Raw genomic sequence first — 24,269 nt, 5'->3', positions numbered from 1 at the left:
ACCACCTACACGGGAGGGGGGGCAGGAGAGGGGCATATAACTCCCCCAGAGACTCCCACCTTCCTCCCAGAGCAGGGGGACAGAATCCAAGAACCCAGACTCCCTCCACTAGATTGCCACCCTCACAGGGGGTGAGGGGGAATTGAACCAGGCCTTTAGGCTCCCAACTTCCTGCTCTAAATACTAGGCTAGACTCCCAAAAGTCCTGATTCCCAGCCCACTTAGCCCTAGATTAGCCTCCCCCCCCAGTGAGACAGAACCCAGGAGTCCCGGCTCCTAGCCCCTCCTGCTCTAACCACCAGGCTAGACTCCCTCCCCCCCACCCCGCAAGGGGTAGAACCCAAGAGCCTCCCTCCACTAGACTAGAAACCAAGAGTCCTGGCTCCCAGCCCTCTGCACTAGGCCTCCCTCCACTCTAAGCACTAGACTCCCACCGCCCTCCCTGGGGATGAATAGAACCCAAGGGTCCTAGCTTCTAGCCCCCCCTCCCCCTCCAATAACCACTAGGCTACACTCCCAGCCACTTCCTGCGGGGAGGGGGAACAGTACCAAAGAGTCCTGGCTCCCAGTCCTCTAAGCCCTAGACTAAACACTGAGGCACCCTAAGCACCATTTCACGGCACACCAGTTGTGGAGCACTGTCCTAAGGAACCATTCAAGGCAGAATGGCCTGTTAACACCTCTGCAGTCAGAGGACAAAGGATGTTAGTGCATTTCAGTTTGTTGGAATAAGTCATAAACTCAGTGTGTCTGTTCAGTTCATCTGTTCAGGCTCAGCTTCTGAAAGTTTTGTGCAGGTTTCCTTTGACCATGTAGACTGACAAGTCAGAAAAATTTATCCATATTTCCATTAATTTCAGTGGGCCTTAGATCAGACACTAGGGCTACGTCTACACTAGCCCCTTCACTTCAGAAGGGGCATGGTAATGAGTGAGTTGGGAAGATTCTAATAAGGTACTGCTATGAATATGCAGTGCCTCATTAGCATAATAGCAGCCACGTGCAATTCAAAAGCATTGCTTGTGAATCACGTGTGACTGCCATTATGCTAATGAGGCACTGCATATTCATGGTAGTGTCTCATTAACATCTTCCCAACTTGCTCATTACCATGCCCTTCTGAAAGGAAGGGCTAGTGTAGATGCAGCCGAGGTGAAGAGGTATAAAACGGTGTTTGATTCTGCTCTCTTTAATCAGCAATACCTCTTTTGTCATTGATGGGAGCAGGACTGGATTGAGTGTCTTATAATTACCACCATACCAAATATCATCTCACTTTCTCATTTTATTTTGGTTTTTCTGCTTAAAGAGCAGCATCATTACTACTTTAGTGTCCAGTTTGGTACCTACAATAAAAGAGCACAGAGTGCCACTGGCATTAGGTGCTAATTCCCTCGCCCTCCAACTGAGAAAGCACAGTGCATGCAGCTTTGCAACTCGAAGCCTATGTTTCAGCAACAAACCAATCTTTTATAATAGGCACCTTGAACATATTAACATGCTGTACATGTCACACAAGAAGGGAAATTTGCTGTTGTACGTGTTGAACTGAGAGTATGTAACTTTTATTTATTTATTTTTAATCTCATTCAAGGTTGATCAGAAAATTTGAAAAGTCCAGTATGAGTTATGGCCACTGATATGTCATTTAAAACATCCTGGCTATGTCTACACTAGCCAACAACTTCGAAATGGCCATGCAAATGGCCATTTCAAAGTTTACTAATGAAGCGCTGAAATACATATTCAGTGCCTCATTAGCATGTGGGCAGCCGTGGCACTTCGAAATTGCTGCGGCTCGTCCAGACGGAGCTCCTTTTCGAAAGCACCCTGACTACTTCGAAGTCCCCTTAATCCTATGAGCAGATGGGAATAAGGGGACTTCGAAGTAGGTGGGGTCCTTTCAAAAAGGATCCCCGTCTGGACAAGCCACGCGACGGCGAGCTGCGTCAATTTCGAAGTGCTGTGGCTGCCAGCATTCTAATGAGGCGCTGAATATGTATTTCAGTGCTTCATTAGTAAACTCTGAAATGGCCATTTGCATGGCTATTTCGAAGTTCTTGGCTAGTGTATACACGGCTCCTATCAGGTCATCTTCCAAATATCAGTCCCATTTGGATTTTAGTCATCCATTTTATTCCTTCAGGCTTGTCTGCATTAGGGAGTTAAGTCAATTGCAGATACACTATTCTACCTACAGCAATTGTGTAGCTAGAATCAACTTATCTACAATCAACTTACTTGGCCAGAGGGAGGTTGACAGGAGAAATTCTCCGATTGACCTCCCTTACGCCTCACAATATGGAAGAGCACAGGGGTCAACTGTCGACCCCAGATAGTTCGATTTTGCACATCTCTACCAGGTGCGTGAAATCAAATTTTGGTCGATCAACCTCACTAGGTCAATCTTCCCAGATGTGTAGACATACCCCTAGTCAAGTTAACTGTACTTGACATTTGAAATATGAGCTCATTCAAAACATTTCGTAAGTAGAGCGACAACTACTCTGTTTCACCTAAAGACTATACTATATTTTATTATAACCGGACTGAAGACCCAAACTACTGAGATAATAAATAGTACAGGTAACAGATAACCTCTGTCACTGTCAGAATAAGAGACAAAGAAAACTCCTAGAGGGCCATATACAGCTTGGAATCTGTTTGCAGAACTCCTATTAATTTCAAAGGGGATGATGCAGAAAGTCTAGTGTATATGATCCTTAGGTTTCATGCTGTACCATCCTAACTTTACTTTCTTTTCAGTACTTGCTTTTGTAGTAGAGTTTCTTAACTGAACGAGTACTTCTGTTAGTCATGTCTCCATTTATGAAAGTAGTAACTATATTACAGTTGACTAGCTTTGAGCGGAGAATTACAGGGTGGAAACTGCCAGAAGATCCACAACATCGAGTGCTATCAGACACCGGTGAAAAGTATGGAAGTCCCCTTGACAAACAACTGATGGTCAAGATGCTGAGTGAAAGGTTATGTTTGAAATCACTCACCCCTTTTGAAGTGTCACTTTGAAACTTATGAGTCAAATTCTCCACGCACACCAGTGGAAATGCAGTGAAGCCAATGGATTTATCCAGCATAAACAAGAGAAACATTTAGTTTCTATTCAAATTATGTTTTCCACACTGGGGTTAAGAGATGCTGAACTATGATAGCAGAAGATGGTGTGAGAACAAGGAAATCCCCACTTTGAAATGCTATAGCGTTTTAGTGAGTGTCTACGACAGCTTATGCAACTGGTTATTTGTAGATGTGATGCTATGGAAAGCATCATTCAACATGTACAGGGTTATCATACTTACATAGTTTAAAAAAGTGGCCACACGATTTCCCGTCCCTAAACGCTTGAAAGCATCAGGCTCCTCTTTCTACAAAATTAAATGAGAATCATCTGCAGACTTCAAGAGCACAAACAGCAAGGACACAGAGGTACTTACATAGTTAAGAAACGTTGCTAGCCTATTTCCTTCCGTTTTGAGTGTGCTGTCAAAGGGTCGCTGTAATAGATAACAACTTTAACCCAGGTTCCAAACAGGTTCTCACTAATCTTACATGAGCGTAGCTCTCTGCAGAAACAATTCCAATAGTCTGAGGCAAAATGTGGGCATGTTAGAGGAGTAGCATATAAAGCCATTACATCTTGCAGCCAGCCTAAGACTGCAAATGCATGCAATGTGCACGTTAGGGATGTATATGTAGAACTGAGTCAACACGGCTCTTCAGCAACCAAAGGAGTTTTAATGGAAACCTTAGGGAATAAAGCCCCAACGTTTTGCTAATAAATATTATAACCCTTATGAAATATTCAGTATGGATGACAGCTACATTGACCCTAATGGACTTGATCCAAAGTCCTCCGAGGTCAATAGAAAGATTCGCATTCACTTCAGTAGGCTTTGGATCTCTGTGGCTCTCCTCAATACCTAATGAAGCAGCAACAGTGCAGGTCTAACCAAATGGTCCCAGATATAATATATTCTGCTTCAGGAAAAGCACACCTTTTTGGCCAGCTGTGACATGTTATAATAGCAATAACAACCCCAGCTGCACGCTGCCATGAATGGAATCTCAATTTATCATTAATCCTCAGAAAGTGCTTTGGGGCCTCCTTCATTATTGTTTAAGATTGCATACTACAGTCAATTTAGGAGTGTAGAAAGCATCGGGCTTTCCCTCATCACAAGTTACAATTCATGTCAATAAATGTCTCAAGTGTCAAAAGCAATAAAAAAGTGCAGCCCGGAACAAACACAAAAGACCTGAAGAATAAATAGGGAATGGTGGAAATCACTATAAAACCCCAACTCAAAAACAAATTATTTCAAATGGATTTTGGATGCAAGAATATACCTCTCCCCTAAAACGGGTTCATAAGAAGGCACTGTGATTTAAACACACAACTTGAAATCAACAAGTCATAAGAAAATGTTTAGTACTTGGAACTTAACAGGCTCACGGCGTTTCTGCCAAGCCCAAGCCTGTGCAAAAGTTTTGGTTCCTGAAGAGAGGTCGGAATGTTTTGGGTGACTGACATTAGTGCTCGGAACAGGACATACTTTTAGATTAAAAAATAATAAAAATCACTGTCCAACGTGGGTGGGGAAACTCAGACCTGCAAATTTGCCTGGAAATTGCAAAATATGGAACTCTGCAATGCACAGAGGCAGAGAGGACCAGCCCAAACCCATAGTGAATCTAATTGTTGCCTTGCCTTAACTTTGGAAGCAATTACAAGTTAAATTCCAAGTGTGGCTCCTCCCTAAGTGCCTAATCCAAGAGCAAAGATTATGCTGGCCAGTTTGATGACTAATTTGTATTGTTTATTGGGATTCTATCACCCTCCTTTAGCTGAAAGCCTTTAAAGAGAATTTAAATGCATGTATTTGCATGAAGAAATCACACAGACTCCAAGTTAACAGGAAAGCGATGCTATACATACACACAGTCATCCTAATGAAACAAAACTGGTTAAGGAGGTATAAACATCTGGTAATGAACATGAGTTGTCAGTGTTGACATTTTGTTTTAACGCCAAGGGAAACTAAAGTCCTGTATTCTGAAACTGCACTAGTGTGGAACTATGAGTTCATGAAGTCAGTGTGACACCCATGGGTGCAGAAGCCTATGTCAGTGAGTCCAGAATGAGGATCAGAATCTGAACTGAGATTTAACCATAATACACTAACAAAACTTTGGTGAAAACTAAGCAAATATAAATGGAATACATGCAAAAGAGACAAAGAACCATAGTAGTATAGTACGGTCACCGACTGCATTTAGGTGACACTCAAGGACTCCTACTGTTGTTATTTTCCTGCTTAGAATCCATAGGCCCAATTCAGCAGGGTTCCAAGTGCCTCCAGCAAGCTGTGAAACAATTAAGTCAACAGGCAGAGAGGTCTCTAGTCACCTTACAGGATCAGGCCTTACATGAATAAATACCAAAACAATTTTTCATTATAACAAATATTATACAGTCTCTCCAAATAAGCTAATTGCTTTTGCTAATAATGTAGAATGATTTTGACTGTGCTCTTACCCTTGAGAAATCAAAATGTGGCTCATACTGTCCTCCCATTCCATAATTAGCCACCTACGGGGTGGGAGAAAACAAGCATATTAGATATAGGGGAAGACAAATATTTTCTTCTTCAAGGCCAAGAGCCAAACCAAACTCACGTATGGAGAGGAAGTGGCTCTTGCCAGGACTGCATATCACTGTTACGGTGTCACTTACGTTTTAGTCCACCCTTCTTCCATCAGCAAATAAATACATGAATACATAAATAAATACAAAGTAAGGGGGATAATGTCATATTATACTGAAAAGACAAAATACAGGTTGAATGTCCCAAGTTTGGCACCCTTGGGACCTGACCAAACAAGAGAATTTGCCGGACTGTGGGAGGCCAAAATTGTCTAGCAACATTACCAACCCTTCCACTGCTCACTGGACTCTTAGAAGACACTGAGGGGTAAATTAGAGCTAAATAACAGCACAGAACACTGAGGGCCAGGTTTGGTAACTGGAAACAAATTTTATGGGACCACAGGAAACTCGGCCACACCCATGATAAGTGGTCCTCTGGCTAACAAAAATCATTCCAGACTATGGATGTTGTGGGTCTAGAGAGATTCAACTTGTAATTGAGTATTGTTACTGTAACACTCTTCTCTTGCTGGATCAATGAAGAAACTATTCCGTACTATTAAGCAGAAACTTAAAAATACAGCTGGCAGTACTGGTCCTTTGGCAATGTTCTGTTAGTATGACTGGCTACTTTCGCAAGAGACAAACAGATGGAAGAACAGAAACAACTTTTCACCTGCTTGTCCAGCACATCTTTCCACTTTGATATAATGCGTATAATTCACTGGCCAGGGTTTACTATGTGCTCCTCTATGTGCTTGATTCACAGAGAGTCCATAACAGCTCCAGCTAAAGCGCCTGACTTTAGTTTACAATGTGCATTACATGTGCATGGCCAGGAACATGCAAACGTCGTCACAGATCCAGGGAGGGTCAAAGGTGAATGTAACCACCTTTTGCCTCCCTGGTTGCTTCCTGGTGTGGTTTAGTGCAGCCCCAGGGCTGTTCTATACTCCACTTGGCTGACAGTTGCTAAGTGCCTCTCTGGCACCCGAGAACGGCTAGAGAGCAGCGGTGCCCCAGGCACGCTCCCACATACTTCCAAAACTGGAGTCTACGAGAAGGATGTAGAGCTGTTCTGGCACCTCTGTCACGTACAGAACCCCTTGCTGCAGCGCCATTCCCTCGGCGCACGCAGCCAATTCGCATGCCCTCTGTGTCACTGGTATCATCAGACTAGTGCAAAAGGGCTGGAGGAGGTCTGTGAACTAGACTCCATATCCTTCTCTAGAAGGTCCAGCAGGCAACTGCAGCACATGGTTTTCCCCACAACCAGGAATCATCATTTAAAGACTTTCTATTTTTGCCCAACCTTGGCTCCCTGCCAAAAGCCCAGGTACAGAGAATTCTAAGTGGACGTGTGCATCCGCCAATCCTCCCCTCGGGCCCAGGCTACTGCCTCTGACTGGCAGAGCCACAGAGTGGATTGCTAGTGCTGCAGATCCTCTGGTTCCATGTCTTATTCTTTGGCTGCTCTCCATCCTTTCACATGTGCTGTCCACAGGGAGAACAAGCTGCCCCATTTCACTGCTCTGTAGCAGGAAGTGGAAAACCCCCACTCACGCTCTTCCCTGCCCTCCCATGCCATGGGAACGTCCCATTTCTGCTTCGCATAGGCCTTCTGATACCTGAGGGGGGAAACGGATGGGAAAATATCCCCGTCTCCCCACTCCCCCGCAGCCACTTCCACGTAAGGCAAACTCCTGACTCTCCTGATGGACGGGAATGGAGATTGCTTACAGAACACTGTGATATTAACCCAGGTAAGAAATATTGGCATCAACCTGCAAGAGTTCAGCTGTTTTTACTGTTAATCCCGTGATTTGCTGCATTCGGCGATTCACTTTGGCAACAACAGGATCATCGTGTTCTTCCAGCCATGAACTGGGTGTGTAGGAGTGGGAAAAAGAGGAAAAAAAGATGAGAGATCCAGGGTTAGACTCAGAGCGGCCACACTTCATTATTTTACCTCACCCACCCTGTCTCTGTAATATCCTGGAACCAACACAGCTACACCTTCCTGAACATTGCTTAGGTGTGCCAGACAGTTGACCACATGTCTATACCAGAACCTGCGGTGGTTTCTGCAGAGGTTCTGCCTCTTTCAAACTACTTCAAATTTAGTTTCGGTCACAGACAGCAGAGGCAGGTGTGAAAGGCTTTGGTTTTGGCTTCTGCATGTATATTACAGCTTTTACCAACTCAAATGGCAAAAAGTAGGCGCTCTCTCTCTAAATCCAAAAGTGAGCGTAGAGCAAAGAACTTCTAGGCACAACGAAGGGCCATCGCTATTTCTGCCACACGCTTAAGCCAAAACTTTCCCATTCTCCCCAAGTTTAGTTCCTCAACCTGACACATCTTAGGCTTCATTGTCTGAGGTGCTGGCTGATTTCTGACACTATTTGTTGAAGAGCGTGGCTCAGCATATATGTGAAAAACAGCCAAAGACAAGAACCTTTGAAATCCTGGAGCAATGCCCTCTTATGTGGTTTTCACAAGTAGCAGCAAGGTGGTTCCCTTAACAGATCAAAAAGATGAGTGATTTGCAGCTTTTTGAGGTGTAGAGTGCTTTCAAAGATCTTGATAAGCATTTATGGTCCATCCAGAACTACCATGGAAGTTATGAAGTTACCTGCTTGGAGGAACGAGCTGCAGTGCTTGTGCTAATCTAAAATTCCCCCCTGCCCCTTGCAATGTTGAAGAAAATCATCTTTTCCGGCCTACAATGCTGATGCACTTGGTTTATTTGGATAAATGTTACTTTCAGATACGTTGGCAAGGAGAACTGAAGAGACTGCAACCAAGGGGTACATATAGTGAAAAGCACGTGGATTTGGAGGGGTGTGGGGGAGGTAATATAGCTCACCATCAGATGAAGCTAAGCAAACCTTGGCTGTGTGAAGCACCTAACCAATATGTGCTGCTTCTGTAATGTGCGGTTATTTTGCTAGCTGCTAGATGACAGGAACCCTTTCTGCTCACTTTTTTTTTTTTTTTAAAAGGTGCCTCCCAGTAAAACTTGTCCTGAATTCACAGAGCGCCCTGTTCATCAGATAACTCTGTGCATGACAGCACAAGATAGAGAAACATTGCTTGGATTTCAGTCACCCCACCCCCACCACCAACCAACCAAATGACCAAATTTGACTTTCAGCACATAGTTCAGTTTGTGATCTCAGCCCTTTAGCAGAGCTTCCAGGGAACCTTTCCATCTTGAGATTTAGCATTGGAAATCTAAGTGCATTTGTCTCATTTATGTGCATAATCCTATGGCTTTGAAACTTCAAGAAAGTCTGTCCCTTTGGAAGATACTGTGGGACAGTGTTGCAAGATGCTGGATACTCTCCATGCAAGTGTGAGTCTCCAGAATGAGGCTTGGTCTACCTTAGACCTTACGGTCACCTGCAGACACACAATTCTAGCTACAGCAATTGCATAGCTAGAATCAATGTCGCTGCAGTCAAATATAAGGTCTGATCTCACTGAGGCAGGTCAATGGGAGAAATGCTCCCATTGACCTCCTTTACTCCTCGTGAGCGCAGGAGTACAGGGGGGTCGACTGTGGACCCCAGAGAGATCGACTTTGTGCATCTTTACCAATGTGTGAAATCAAACTCCAGGAGATGGACCCTAAATGGGTCAATCTCCCATTAAGTGTAGGCATATCCTAAGACAGCTGAAACTACAGCCAGCAAAGGAGCTGGAAATCATCATGCAGGAAAGTATGGTAGAGGTAACAGGCACAAGATCAGGAGGGTGAAAATGTGCATGATGTAAGACAACCTGCCTTTAGGCCCAAGTGTGGGAAAAAAATCAGTTCTTGCACTCCTAATCTTATGGGAAGGCAGAGGACAATAGCAAATGCCCTTTACCTTGAGAAGACAAAGGTCACGTATAAACTGGTGCAACAGGGGAAAAGCGGCAGAGCTCCCCTGGTCTGACCTAAAGCCCGCCGAAGTCAACGAATTCTTGCCTTGAAAGGCAACCAGGTGGCTGGAAGATGTTTCTTTCCTTCCCTGTGATGTTTACAATCTGCTGACTTCCTCTGGAAGCCATCAGCCTGTGTAGCTCAAATTCAGACCCAGCACTCGTGCTGAAACTGAGCTACTGCTCTGCAGGAACTTGACAAGGGGCAGGAGATAAAACTGATTAACCTTAAAAAGGAAAAACAATATATTTACTGCTAGAAGCTGAGACTGAAAGATTACAGACCTACGCTGAGCAAGGTATTAAGGCCAGGTCCACAATACAAGTTTAGTTCAGCATAACTTCATTGCTCAGGGGTGTGAAAAATCCACACCCTTAAGCCGTGTAGCTATACAGACCTTAAGCCCCTGCGGAGGCAGTGCAATGTTGGTAGGAGAGCTTCTCCTGTTGATAGCGCTATCATCCCTCATGGAGGTGAAGTTACTAAGCTCCAGTGTTGGCTTAGAGTGTCTTCACCACAAGTGCTACAGCAGCACAAGCACATTTGTAGTTTACACCTGTCCTAATGCCTCAAGCGTGCCCAATATGTGCCAGGTGCTATGGCTACACTCACAGGAAGACAGAGTAACTGCTCTCAACAGCTTAAAGCAGAGATGGGGAACTAAAATGCAGGCTGGGTCTAGCCTGCTGCTTGCTTTGACCCAACCCACGACACTCTGCCCTATCCCACAGTGGGGTGCTCCAACCGTGCACAGGCCAAAGGGGCCTGAGCTCACAGGCCAGATCAAGGGAAGCCACAGGTGGCATCCAGCCTGGCGGGGCTGGGGGAGGAACCGGCTCTGCACACTGCTGTTCCTCCTCCCCTCGGCAGGGAAACAGCGCAGGGAAGCTAGTGCAACAAAGTGCTGTCCTTGCACTTGCTTGCAAGCCCCATCCCCGTGGCTCTCACCACCACCCCATGCCCCTACCCCATCCTGTTCCTGCTTCCTGTCTAGATCCCGAACCCTGACCCTGTTCCTGCACCCCACCTCCTGTCCAGACCCTCTCTCCTCCATCCTGCTCCTGTACCCTGCCTCCCACCTAGACTCTGCACCTCCACTCACCAGCCCACCCCTGCACACTGAACGTTCCATTTTTGGCCCTGCTCTGGAACCTAGGGAGCCCCACAAAATATATTGGCCCTGGGCACCCAGAAGAGTTTATCTAGCCGTCAGCTTATTAAGTCCTCAGCTTTACTGCTTCCCCAGCTCCACTTCTACCGCTAGTGGGTCTGGAGCATGAGGTGAGCATCTCTTTTTGCTTCTCAGTTGGGGAACAGGTCAGTGAGAGGTGTTTTTGCTTCTCACTTGTGTGTGGGCCCCCGACTGATTTTTCTGTAGGTTAACAGCCTCCATCCTGAAAAAAAAAGGATCCCCACCTCAGCTGAAAATATGGAAACAGAACAGGGCTGCAGGAAACAACATACAATCAGAGTGATAAAGGGCACTGTTTTTTAATATATACATAATGTGTATTATTTGTTGGCTAATTCCATTTGGGTGTTGACAGAGATGAGTCTTACGGGAGGGGTTGGGAAGGATGAGAGAAGTGTCCTGGGCTATCAGCTCATGATCAGTAGGCAGGAGCAGGGCAGGAATAAAGTGGGGAGATGGTTGTGGGAGAATCAAGCAGATCACTGGTGACATCAACAGCAGTGCAGAGAGGGTGGAGGATCACATGACAAGAGATGAAGTTTGATGGGAAGGGAGGTACAAAGGCAAGAAGCTCAAATTTGATTCATTAGAATGATGGAGGGATTTTAAGATGGTGGTGACAAAGTTACATTACATAGTCTCTAAATCACTCTGTTCACCATCAGAAGTTTTTCCTAACAAGATATGCTCTAGTTCAATGACAGATATTGGACTTTAAGCAGTATTCAGGGAAATTCTATCGCCTGGCTTGTGCAAAAGATCAGACCAGATGATTAATATTTTGACTTTGAAATATATATTAATTTAGGAAAGTTTAACTTTTCTAGAGACATAACTTTTCCAACAATTTTCAACATCAGCAAGGCGTTGTGAGACTTTATGTGTAAAGTATTAAATACTGCTGGAAGATCCAAACTATATTTTAAGTTTTGTTTGAAAACTATTTGGTAGAGGTCCTCTTGTTGCCAAAAGTTAAAGGACAAATATATATATATATATTTTAAATAAATAAAGCTAGACAGATCCTCACATATACATTACTATTCTGTGGTCTAAATTGGTGTTTCTTAAACTTTTTGAGATCACAGATCATCAAAACAATAATATTTTTATGTGGAACACCTATGAAAATTTTCTTTGAAAATCTGTCATCAGAACAATAAAAAACAAACAGCAACATATACAGCAAAAAGAAAATGAAATAATTTAATCAGGTATCCTAGCAATGAAGAAGTAACATTTCATCTGGGTTTAACACCAGAAAATATATACCACACCTGCAAGTTGTTCATGGAACACCAGCATTCCATTCAACATAGTTTAAGAAACTCTTGTCTAAACTGTACATTAATATAAGGATTCATGAACATTAAGTCCAGAATTAAAGTATCTTTAGAGTTAACTAGTTTTATCGCTACTTAAACTAATAGAGCTATGGCCTCCATCAGTCTTGTAAAGCTTGTAGGGCATCAGAATTTGTGCATGTTCAACTTCCAGAACACAAAAATTAAAAACATTAAAGTCCATAAAACTCTTGACTAATCTTCGGCTATGTTAGATTGCAGACTTCTGTTGGGAGCCTGGAGATCTCGTTGCAGAAGTCTGCTGCTCCAGGAGCCTTCTGCAGACATCCTGATCATCCTCATTGCACAAGGAAGAAAGGATATGTCAGCAGAGGGGGTTTGCCTGACATTTGGCCCCATGTGGACAGGCCAAATGTCAGGAAAGCCTCTCTCAACAGAACTGTCAGCAGGACATACTCAAATGCATTGCGCAATTTCTGTATCTTTTGCCAACAATTCTCAGCAATCAAGACATAGCCTTTAATGTAATATAAGCCACAGTACATGCAATTAGAGCTACCCACTCAAATAGATAGCACTCTTCAGGCCACGTTATGTCAGTGAAAGCAGGCAGACAAGGGAAGAATGTTAATAAAATCACATGGACAAGTGACAGCCAAAAGCCCTGTGTTCAGGCTGAGTGGAGCTTGTAGACAAACAGCAGGATGCAAGCTCGCTCACACTCATCTTACCTTTTGGACACCCTGTAGTTGGCCACTGTTAGAACACCTGTTTTGGGGTCACGTACTGTGGCTCGTGCCAACTGCGTCAAAAGAAATACCAGGGACAAAATTATCAAAGAATAAAGTTTTCAAAAAATCCACTTAAAAATTCTACCAATGGTCTATTCCCCTCCCCAACAGCCAGACTTAATTTCTGGGTTAGACAGATTTCTGGATGATACTGGAGTTTATTCTGCTTTTACTCTGAAACTGTCTGAGGTGCAACGCAGCTGGAATATAGCTGTCATCCTTCTAAATTTGTAGAACTAGGCTAACAGGGTTGTACATACTATGGTAGCCATTAAAGCTGTAATTTGCTGTTGCTTGCTGAATAGGTTTGGAAATTACTGTTGTCTGTAGCACAGCTTGGGTCAGTGCCAGCAAGAAGGAACGGCAGCAAATGAATGACCATGAGGTTTGCATTTTTACTAACAGAGAAAAAAGCAAGTTAATGCTAGAATATTCTATAGGTCTCAGCCAGGCTATTTGAAAGGTGGATGGGGGAGGTCAGAAGAATTGCATTCAGTATTCTCAAAGATCATGTGAAAAAACAAAACAAAACAATGAGTCTGTTAGGAAGTTTGTTAGGCATTACAGTGCTGACAAATGAGGAGTTCACAGGTTCCAGCTCACTGAAACCACAAAACAACAAGCTCTTCAGAGCAAGCCAGCCCTCAGCCTTTGTTTTTGATGGATACCACCTCAACAGACATGCACAGGTTCATGTCCAGATCTTCTTTTTCAGTCAGCAGAGCTGACAGCTACCGCCAGCCCTGGGGCAAGGTGCTGGGGGGAGGGGGGGGCAGGCCTTGGGTGGCACGCGCGGGGCTGAGGGCAGTCAGCCCTTAGCACTGCCCAGAGCTTCTCCCCAACAGCCCTCAGAGCCACATGGAGTGGTACTCTGGCAGCAATTCAAAAAGGAGCCCCAGGACACTTTGAATTGCTGCGGTCCAGGGCAACCACCCCCACTTGCCGCTGTCCCCACTTCCTACCCCCGTTCTCCCACTCTTACTGGTGGGTTTTCTAGGCACAAGTGAGAACAAGTGTTAGTCTGGGGACATATCTGCTGTTGGATCAAGCAAGCATGTTCAGCCACCGTGGTATAGCAGAAGGCTTGCTAAACTTTGAATTCTAATCACAGCTCTAACAGGGCTGGGCAATTTAACCCTGGGCAAGTCACTTCACCGTATTATGCTTCATCTTCTCCATCGGTGAGATGCATAACTTTTGCCTACCTCATAAAGATGAATGTGTTACATCACTTTGAAGATGAACAGTGTCGATCCCACTTAATTACATCATCCCACTTCTATCACAATCTTTCTACACTTTTACATTTCTTCCAATGAACAATATATTTTATTGAATTTTCCCCCCAATGTGTCACTCTTCTCCTATTTCCCTTCCAATCTGCTTGCTAGGTTTCTTGTCTCTACCTGTTGTTCTCGGCCCAACTTGCTCTATAATTCTGACTAATCTGCTACTTTGTTCCAGAAGCCTACTCCTTAAGTCACAGCAGGGAAGTCAGGCTGACAATACTTCTTCTTTATTTGGACAAGGAAGTGCTGCTTTTTGTATGGTAATTTAGCTTGCTCAATTCCTCATTATCCCTCTATTTCCTGTGGGTGCTCCATAATGGTTTCTTTCTATAGTCACCAGATGACATGAAAAAAGAAGAGAAGCTAAGATCTGTCTGGCTATAAACTTATGAACTGGTATCTCCTTTGTTTGGTGTTTGAATACTCCATCGCTCTGTAAAACCTTGTTTTCTTGATGCCCACTGAGCATTCAACTCATTGGGCTTTGTCTACACTAGCTCCCTCCTACGAAGGGAGGATGGTCAGTAGGGTGTTGGGAGTTTATTAATGAAGTGCTGTGGTGCATATGCAGCACTTCATTAAGCAAATTCCCCCTGCGGCAACTTCGAAGAGTTAAACCTCGAAGTGCCAAACCTCGAAGTGCCGGCTGACGTGTAGCCGCGGCGCACCTGCCAGTACTTCCAAGCCCCTTTACTCCTCAAGATTTTGAGGTACTTTGAAGTACCAGAGAGTGAGCTGCAGCTAGATGCAAACCAGCACTTCAAAGTTTAACACTTCAGAGTTGCCGCGGCGGGGGCGGGGGGAATTTGCTTAATGGAGTGCTGCATATGCACTTACCACCCTCCCTTCGAAGTAAGGAGCTAGTGTAGACAGGCCCATAATACACCAGCCGAAACACAGAATTGATATCAGTGGATTAAAAACAAACCCAAACCACCTAGATTTTGTTCCTCGACCAATACACAATGTGCACAATCTGTGGTTCCCAGGATTTGGAGCATCTTTCTGTTGTTCTACACATTCCATTTTCTTTCCTAACTTCACAGAGAAACAGCTGATCTTCTTACACACAAGTCTCAGTTCTCCTTCAGGTTGTCTCACTTTCCATTCCTGGTCCCAGGCTGTTTCTACAGGATTACAATAGCACAACCTTTCCTATCACCCAGGATGACTGTGCATTGTAAGTCTGAGTTCAGCAAAGCTCTGGACATTCCTCTCTAGGCTACAGCTTTGTCAAGTCTGGAACACCTGTATTATGAAGAAGCCATTATTACAATGTACAGTGATTACATTCTATATTCGTCACTGATACACTTGTCCCAACGCAATCCATGCCTGTACAACTAGCCATTTTATTGGTGTCTTTACCAGTTCACAGTTGATAGTAAGGAACAGATTCATTTGATTTAGAAAGCAATGTTAATAGTTCAACACTGACTGTATTTTGCAAATTGAGCATGAAAAACAGTGGGTCACTCTGACGAGCTATCCACACTCAAACATAGATATTGCTTTTTTTCAAAAACAAAGTCTTGGAACATTTAAACCTGCATATAATGTTTCGATATGAGAGGAAAAATTTCTCAAGGAGACACTGTAAAATATTAGGGGGAACATTCCAAAGCTGTCCAAATCCCACATCAAAATCCAATATTCCAACCTTTCCAACTCCAAGATCGTAACACACTACTGCACAGAACTCTGCCTGTAAAACTTAAAATGATTACTGGCTAAAGTTTCCTGGCTGAAATTACATTTATTTTATTTAGGAATTATCTGTTTATAATATTGTATTTTCCAAACTTCTGGGTTTCAAAGTAATTCCAGCCATAAGGTCTGAGAAATACAACCAAAAATTAAGTTTGTGAACAATCATGTAGAAATATTTATCAGAGAGGTAGCCGTGTCAGTCTGTAGCTTTGAGAACAACAAAAAGTCTTGTGGCACCTTATAGACTAACAGATATTTTGGAGTATAAGTTTTTGTGGGCAAAGACCCACTTCATCAGATGTATGAGTGGGGGCATGGTTTCAGAGGGGTATTTAAAGAGTGGGGTCCCAGTAGAGGGAGAGGGACAGAGCTGACAAGACTCCGACAATGGCTTACATCCCACTGTCTGATCTGACTTGTTTTTCCTCTTTTGATAAGTACCGTTGATACTGGGCGATTTCCACCTTGCTGAATAGACCTTGTCAGCTCTGGCCCTCCCCCTTTACTGGGACCCCACTCTTTAAATACCCCTTTGAACCCCCCCACGTGCCCACTCACGCATCTGATGAAGCAGGTCTTTGCCCAAGAAAGCTTATGCTCCAAAATATCTGTTAGTTTACAAGGTGCGACAAGACTTTTTGTTGTACTCGTAGAAATATTTAGAAATTCATCTAAAATTACTATATCTATAACATTACTATATTTACCTACATTCACTGGTCCTGATCTCACACACAATGGTTAGGAATCAGGATTTCACTGAAGCTATACTGATGTAAAATAGATGTACATGATCATAAATGAAATCCTGAATAAAACACCCTAAATTAAGTCAATTTTTAATTATCTTCTTATATTTATATCCCATTCGCTTTGCTAGACTAGAAAGTTTTTCCAAAGATACAGGGTAGCTTGATTTTTTTTTAAATAAATGTGACGCTTCTAAAGTCCCAAGGACAATTTTACAGAACATGTAGTGGTGAACCATGAGGAAAAAAGATCCAAGTTCATGGAGGTGAGAGTCTTCAAAGGGATATATGGTTTTCTGCTAAGGCGCTCGGCTGACCAACATACAAATATAGCTCCAAAAACTTACTAAATATAATTCATTTTAATAAAAGGTATCAATTTCTCACTCCATTTCTAAATATGTCCTACAATAATTCATTCAGAAATACACGCAGAAAGGTTACCCTGACTGATTTGTTAATTGCCTAGTTTATAACATACAGCTCGAAAAGATTAAAATGAATAATTCATTAGCGATCAATATAAATGCTTTTAATTTTAGTTTCTTGTCAGACTTTGCAAAGCAGAATGACTCAAGCTTAACCTCTATTATTGGTCTTGAGTGGCCATTGTTTTCCTTTCTGAAATTTAGCCAGTAAAGAAAGACAATTCCCAGAGTAGAAGGTGACACAGGCTAAACAAATGTCAGGTTCATATTAGCTATACAATACAATACAGTAGAACCCTGAGACACGTGTACTCGAGTCGCAGGTATCTCAGGTTAATGCCACTCAGGGGAGCAGGGAAACTGACCAGCATTGCTGTGCCGGTCAGCTTCCCTGCTCCTGTCGGGGTGGCAGCTGCTCCTGTCAGTGGAGGCAGCCTCGAGTCCGGCTCCCAGCTGCTGCCCTTGACAGGACTGGGGAAATGGTCAGTTTTTGTCAGCTCTGCAAGTAGAGGGGAGGACAAAGCCATGCTGCCTGGTTCCCAACACCCCTCAACGCGCTGGAGACAGGAAACTGAACAGAGCTGCTGCTCTGGTCAGCTTCCTGGCTTCTGAGTTGTGCAAAATTTGACTTACATGGAGGTTGTGAGAATGCAACCCCTGCGTAAATCAGGGGGGGGCGTCTACTGTATGTCAGTGTTTATTGTATATGGCGTTACTAGAAATCCACCTGGGTAAAATGGTGCCCCTCTCCCAACCCAGCGGGACCTGCCACAGTTCCTCTCTGCCAGCCCAGCGCGAAGGAGCAGGTGCCCCAGCTCCAATCCATCCCAGCACTGCCAGAGCCATACAGTTATGCCTTTCCTCAGTCCAGCCCACGCAGAGCTCCCATAGCCGTATACAGGCACCCCGCCCCTGGCACAGCCCTGCTGCTGTGGAGGGACACCTATGTGAAGCTCCTCTCACCTGGCCTGGAGATATGGGAAGAGGACTAGAGGGGAGTTCTCCCTGCTGGAGCCAGCCCCTTCCTGCACCACAAGCTCCTCATCAGCAGCCCTCACCTCCCCTTCACCCCAACCCTCCCTCCTAGCCCTGAGTTCCCTCCTGCACTCCAAACACCTCATCCACAGTCCTACCTCTGAGCCTGCACCCCCAGGCAAAGCCCTCACCCGCCCCACACCAATCCTCTTCCCCAGCCCTGAGCCCCCACCACACTGCAAACCCTTCAGTCCCACCCCCTCACAAACCCTCCATGTGCAGAATGAATTTTGCTATATAAACCAATATGGAGGTGATATGTGACATGTCACCTCCATCTTGGTGCACATAATAATGTTAATTCCACACATGGACATATAGAATGAGAAGGAACACTGCCTTAGACTCATGGCATGTAGTTTAGCTTCATTTCATAGTTCAGGATGTGCAAACAAACATTCTGCCTCTACTTCTTGGTCTTCCTTCTGAGCAAGAAAGAGCTGAAATAGCTGGAAATAACACAAAACGGGACACTTACTTTTGGTTTAGCCAGCTCCTTAATTTTCTCTATTTCTTCATCAGATAGGACATTGTAGTATCGGACGATGTGAGGGCTGTCCCATTCATCTTCTTCCTTAAAGGGAGCGATGATCAAATGGGGATTTCTGTTTCCATCATGGTACCTGCAGAATAGCCTCTTCTGTCGCCGAGGTGTCTGAAATGTAAGTCCCCAAACACACACGATCTGTGTTCTTTAAATGTTTAAGACCAAATCCAAAGTATCCTGTATGCTGTGCTACAGAAGATATTTGGAAGCTGAATGTCCACACTTTCTCACCTAGTTAATTTAACAATTAAAGGGATGAAAATATGGGTAATGAACAGTCTTTTCCCACACATGCCATTGAGTAACAGCTGGGACACTGTGCCCTAAAGAGAAATTAAATCATAACAAGTTAGCAATTATGGTAATCAAATGACAAAGTGCTCTAAAGAGGATGGAGAGAGCCTGTTCCCAGCAGTGACAGATGGCAGAACAAGGAGCAGTGGTGTCCAACCTTTTTTCCCTGGGAGCCACATGGCAATTTTTTACATGTTCCAGTGGACAAACTCAAAATAACCCCAAATAATCCCACCTGCCCCCAGCTTTAGACCCCCTGCAGCCCAAAACTTTCCCCCTGCCCCCAGCCTTAGACCCTCTGCTGCCCAAAACCACCATTACCCACCCCCAGGCTTAACCCCGCCTCACAGCCCCAAACTGCACCCCCCCCAACCCCAGGATTAATTTACCCAGAATCTCTGCATGCTGCCATCCCCTGCTGGATCCCGGGCTTCTTCCAGGGCTGACCTGTCTGGGTCCCAGGGCTGGAGCTTCCAGTTCCCAGCCCTGAGGCTGCCATGATTCCCTTGGCCCCTGTGGACCTCCACTCCCCAGAGCTGTTCCCCTGTGACCCAGAGCCACCTGTGTTGCGCCATGTGCTGTGGCCACCTGTAGAGCCCCGTGCGCCAGCAGAGTGCTAGTCTTTCAGCGTGCTGGGGCAGTAGGACCTGCCACGCCGTGCTGTTCAGGAGCCGGAGGCAGAATCAGGTGGCAGAGGCAGAAGTTGCAAATAGCTCTTTAAAGAGCCACATGCAGCGTGGAGTGGCCTGGCTGCCTTCTAAAATGGCACCACTGCTGGCTCAGGGGCCTGGATAAAAAGGCTCTGGAGGCCTGTTTTAGCTCACGGGCCACATGGTGGACACCCCGGTCTAAAGTTAGAGAGGGGGAGAGCAAGGTTGGGTATTAGGAAAAACTACTTTACCAGGAGAGTGGTGAAGCTCTGGAATGGGTTACCTAGAGAGGTGGTGGAATCTCCATCCCTAGACGTTTTTAAGTCCTGGCTTGACAAGTCCTGGCTGGGATGATTTAGTTGGGGTTGGCCCTGCTTTGGGCAGGGGGCTGTACCAGATGACCTCCTGATGTCCCTTCCAGCCCTGGGATTCTGTGACTCTTATGATTCTAAAGTAAGTAGCCACCATGCTAGAATTCTGTTGTCTTTATATGTAAGAGCTTGCAGCAAGGTTGCTGAAACAAAGAAAACTAAAGCCTAGAAGACACCAAAGTGTTATCTTATCTAGGAATTACAGACATGTTTGAGCACAGGTACCAGAAACTGCTCCCTTCTACCCTCTGTAATGGCCAGAGGTGGAAAAAAAAGTACCCAAAAAGATACCTGAGTAAAAGTACAGCTAATGCTAGGACAAAGGGTGTAATTAAGTGAAAGTCAAATTATCCTTCTGGAAAACTACCTGAATAAAAGTACACACATTGTAACTTAATTGTACTCATGTACCCAGAAGTATTCATGGATGGTCATGGGGTGGCTGCTTTTTATTTCTGGATACCTGAGGCACAATCAAGATGTGATACTTTTGGACTTCTACTCAAGTTGTTTTCCAGGACACCTGGACTTTTACTTAATTACATTTGTCCCAAAGCCTCCATAATTTTACTCAAGTAACTTGTTGAGGTACTTTCCCCACCTCTGATATGGCAATTGAAACAGCTGCCCCATAAAGACAACTGAATTCAACACCTGTTACAAAGCACAATAGACTCATAGTAGAAAAAGGCATCTAGCACAGCTGAATATTATGAGTGTTCAATGGCTCACTGACCACAATGGAAGGACAATAGTTTGTAACACTTTGGCTATGGCCACACTAGCCCCTCCTTTTGGATGGGCTATGGTAATGCGGCACTTTGGGATAAGCTAATGAGGCTCCTCCATGAATATGCAGTGCCTCATTAGAACAACAGTGGATGCACACACTTCGAAACTGCCGGTTTCCAAACACAGCCGCCTGTGTAGCTGAGGGCCTTTTAAAATGGACCCCTGATTTCGAAAGCCCCTTATTCCCAAAACCAGATAGGAATAACAGGCTTTCAAAATCGGTGGGCTGTTTTGAAAAGCCCCCTGGCTACACGGGCAGCTGTGTTTCAAAACCGGCAATGTCAAAGCGTCTGGCCACTATTACGCTAATAAGGCGCTGCACATTCATGGAAGTGCCTCATTACCATAGCCTAGTGTGGCCACAGCTCTTGTGAATGAGCAGTGGAGAGCGCTTTTTTCTCTACAGATTTATATTATGACCTCCAAACAGTTGCTATACAGCTAGAAGTTCCAGTATAGACTTCAGTAACCTGCTCTCAACTTTTCCAAGTGCATTATTTAAATGACTCGACATAAGCAAGACCCTAAGCCTTCCATCAATGAGCTTGCTTATACACATAGAAACCCCACTCAGATAGAAAGGGCTGTTTCCACCTAAGGGGGACAAGAAACCACAGCCTACTAGGCTTCCTATGTAAAGCACGAGAAACAGAATCAAAGTTATGTTCCTTTCACCATCTACTGGCAGAGAAATGTATACATCTGGACTAGTCTTAAGAGAATGATGAGGATAGGGAAAGAAGATTCTGTTAAAAAACAGATACTGTGATGAACAGGGGGAGGTGGGCAATAATACCCTTCTCTGGAAATTTCAGCCATTCAGTTAACTGAGCCCTTTTCTCGGTAGTTAACTCTTGAGATCTAAGCCTAATTTCTTGCCTGTAAAGATTACAACCCTGGGTCCTAGAGAGTCCCCAAGAATACAAGAGGAGGAGGAGGAGACGAGCTGGCAGGAGGTAAGGAGAGCCAATGGAAACAGAGCGTGGACATCAGAATTGCAAGCAGTGGCATTCCTGTTCCTGCTGTTTCGTGGCCAGAGGAGAGCCTTGGAGGCCATGAAATAATCCAGGCATGGAGAATCCAGTGACCTCCATGACTAGGGAAGGACTCCATCTTGAAATAACAGACACATGAGTAAAATGGGGAATGTTTAGTCAGCTGTGATCAGGTTATTTTCTTTTATTTTTGGGTCTGCTGGACTTCTCTGCACTTAACCTACATACTTCTCCCACCCTCCTGTTTACATTGTAAATTTCCAAATTAAATCCAAGGGAAGCAATTCTTTGAAGAACACCCCAAGTTAGCACTTTGCTCTCTCACCATTTTCACACCTTCGCCTCTGCAGAGAGCTTCATATGTATCACGTTCTGGCAGGTAGTCAGCAGGTCTCTCATACATGCCGCCTGCTACCGTGGATTCTGTTATAGTTGACGTCTTATTTAGCAGCTTTGCCACTCTCTCTTTCTCCAGCAGCTTCTCAAAGTATCGCAGGTTGCTGCCTGCCCTCTCATGAGCAGGATCTTGATCGGAGGGAACGAAAAGGAAAAAATATAGTGAAATTCATTCATAGTAACTCAGTAATTTAATATGAGAAAGCCTGGAGCACATCAACACAGCTCTGGCAATTCTGCCCACGCCAGCCTCCTGCCAGACACAAATTGTTTTAGAGCAGAGGCACAAACATGCACAATGGGGTCCAATCTCTGAAAGCTGTGGGACCAGAAAGACAGACTGGTTATACAAATTGGAGGGAGGACACGAGGTATTTCTTCTGCTCTTACATCCTCCTGCAGAGGTGGCTGCAAGCCCTTTAACTTTACTTATATGTTTTAATATAAAATATAAACACAACAAATATATGTGTGTGTATGTGTGTGTATATATGAATACAGCACAAGGTGGACATAGCATGTAAATAAAATAATTCACCATTCATTATTTGCAAAACTTGAGGAACCACCCCCTGACCAGAACTTGAAAGCCACAGATGTCATTCAAGGTATTAATCATTATTGTAACTAAATGGATAAGCAAGCGAGCCCTATGAATACAGGGAACTAATGTAAGCTAACCTACAAAAGGATGTGAAAGTGAGACAAAACAACCACATATTTTTTCATCTCAAGCATTTCTATTAAGCAGATTCATTTTTCCATTAATGCAGTGGCAGAGAGCTCGCTAAGCCCACCTGGATGCGAGGGAGGAATTGCAGATGGCCATTTTCTTAAAATACCTCTTTAGCCCACTCAAATAGCTCCTGTAAACTGCTTTTAATGTTAACTGGTAATACCAGCCCATCCAGCACCCCTAAAACGCACAGGCTTGGAGAAGGAAAGACAGCGACGTAAGAAAGTTTTTGAGCAAGCACAGAATGTGGTGTTTCAGAACCCCCTATATTGCTTCACAGGCTTACAGGACATGTTGGCATGTGGCTGTTTGCACCTCCAATATATGGTGTACTTAGCCTAGGAACAGGACGGGGGTTGACAGCCAGGAGGGGAGCCTAGCCCACAGGCTGGTGTCCCCTCAGGTGAGCCCAGGGGATGACCTCCCCTGGTCTGGCAAATTCCCTCACTGGGACCACTCAAATCCCTCGGGTGCTGGACCAGAGAGGTACAGCTTGTACCTTGTTCTGTATGAATCACAAGAAAAAAAGAAACTGAAATATCTTTCATGTCAAACCAGACTCCCTCCCACACTTCTACTGAACTGACAGGCTAAATTCTACCTCTCTTTTCAATTTGAGATGGAGATTAACAAGGTACCTAAAAATAATTTCTACAAAGCGACTTCTGCATCCATATTTCTCAATATGTTCTTCCAGAGGTGAGAGAGTTGACACAAACTAATTATGCCCTAGTCTTATATGAATCCTTGCATACATCCACTGAAAGAAGGAACTGTGAGAACTGGCTGAAACCCTTTGCTGAGAATGGTTCCCACCAGCACTCACACGGACACTCCAAGTTTGAAAGTGAGTGGGAATGCCTCGGGTTAAGTCAGAGCCATGACCTGCACTCCCACTTTGCTCCAGAGGAGCCACATTGGCTATATGCTACATCCTATCCACAGACTGTGGAGCTCTCTTCGAGGTGAGCTCATGCCGGAGGTAAGAGAAGATCTGGCTGTAGTTCAGTCACCACATAGCCCCTTTCTTCCTCTCTTCCCATGCTCCACGTGCAAGGCTAAAGATGGATCAGAACCACTAAGCCCAGATCTGGGCAAGAATACCTCCAGAAGTCTGGATAAGAGTAGAGTGACCATATTGCTCTAGGCCAAATATGGGACACCCAGTGCAGAGAGGGGGCTCCCAGCTGCAGCTGCCAAGCAAGTGCGGCTCTCTGGCTGCCCCAAGCCACGGGACACTGGAATGGGGCTGCTGCCCCACGGGGAAACTCCCTGGTTGCAGGGTGGTTGCCCTGCAGGGAGTGGGGGGTTTTTGCCAGATGATCCATGCCTCCAGGCACTGCGAATGGGGCTGCAGCTCTGCAGGTGTGGTTCTTGGCTTCTCCCCAAGCCCC

The 24,269-nt window shown here is 44.7% G+C and overlaps 1 protein-coding gene across 4 annotated transcripts in view; it reads right to left on the bottom strand.

Annotated features, from left to right (window-relative positions):
• P4HA2 (prolyl 4-hydroxylase subunit alpha 2) overlaps positions 1-24,269 on the bottom strand; it is a 59,719-nt gene that overhangs the window by 4,611 nt on the left and 30,839 nt on the right. For 2 of the 4 annotated variants that reach the window (XM_075009714.1, XM_075009715.1), the window contains exons 8-13: positions 22,069-22,268; positions 18,573-18,749; positions 12,824-12,894; positions 7,453-7,552; positions 5,558-5,611; positions 3,321-3,386 (exon numbers count right to left, since the gene is read on the bottom strand). In XM_075009714.1, the coding sequence (XP_074865815.1) occupies positions 3,321-3,386; positions 5,558-5,611; positions 7,453-7,552; positions 12,824-12,894; positions 18,573-18,749; positions 22,069-22,268 (668 nt within the window). Of the gene's footprint in view, positions 1-3,320; positions 3,516-5,557; positions 5,612-7,452; positions 7,553-12,823; positions 12,895-18,572; positions 18,750-22,068; positions 22,269-24,269 lie in introns of all 4 variants that reach the window. The other 2 variants (XR_012647608.1, XM_075009717.1) reach the window with 2 other exon arrangements.

The sequence above is a fragment of the Carettochelys insculpta genome, chromosome 15, assembly GCF_033958435.1.
Source record: "Carettochelys insculpta isolate YL-2023 chromosome 15, ASM3395843v1, whole genome shotgun sequence".
NCBI classification, from domain to species: Eukaryota; Metazoa; Chordata; order Testudines; family Carettochelyidae; genus Carettochelys; species Carettochelys insculpta.
Note: the sequence above shows the minus strand (reverse complement) of the source record. Positions and strands in the feature narration are given on the sequence as shown.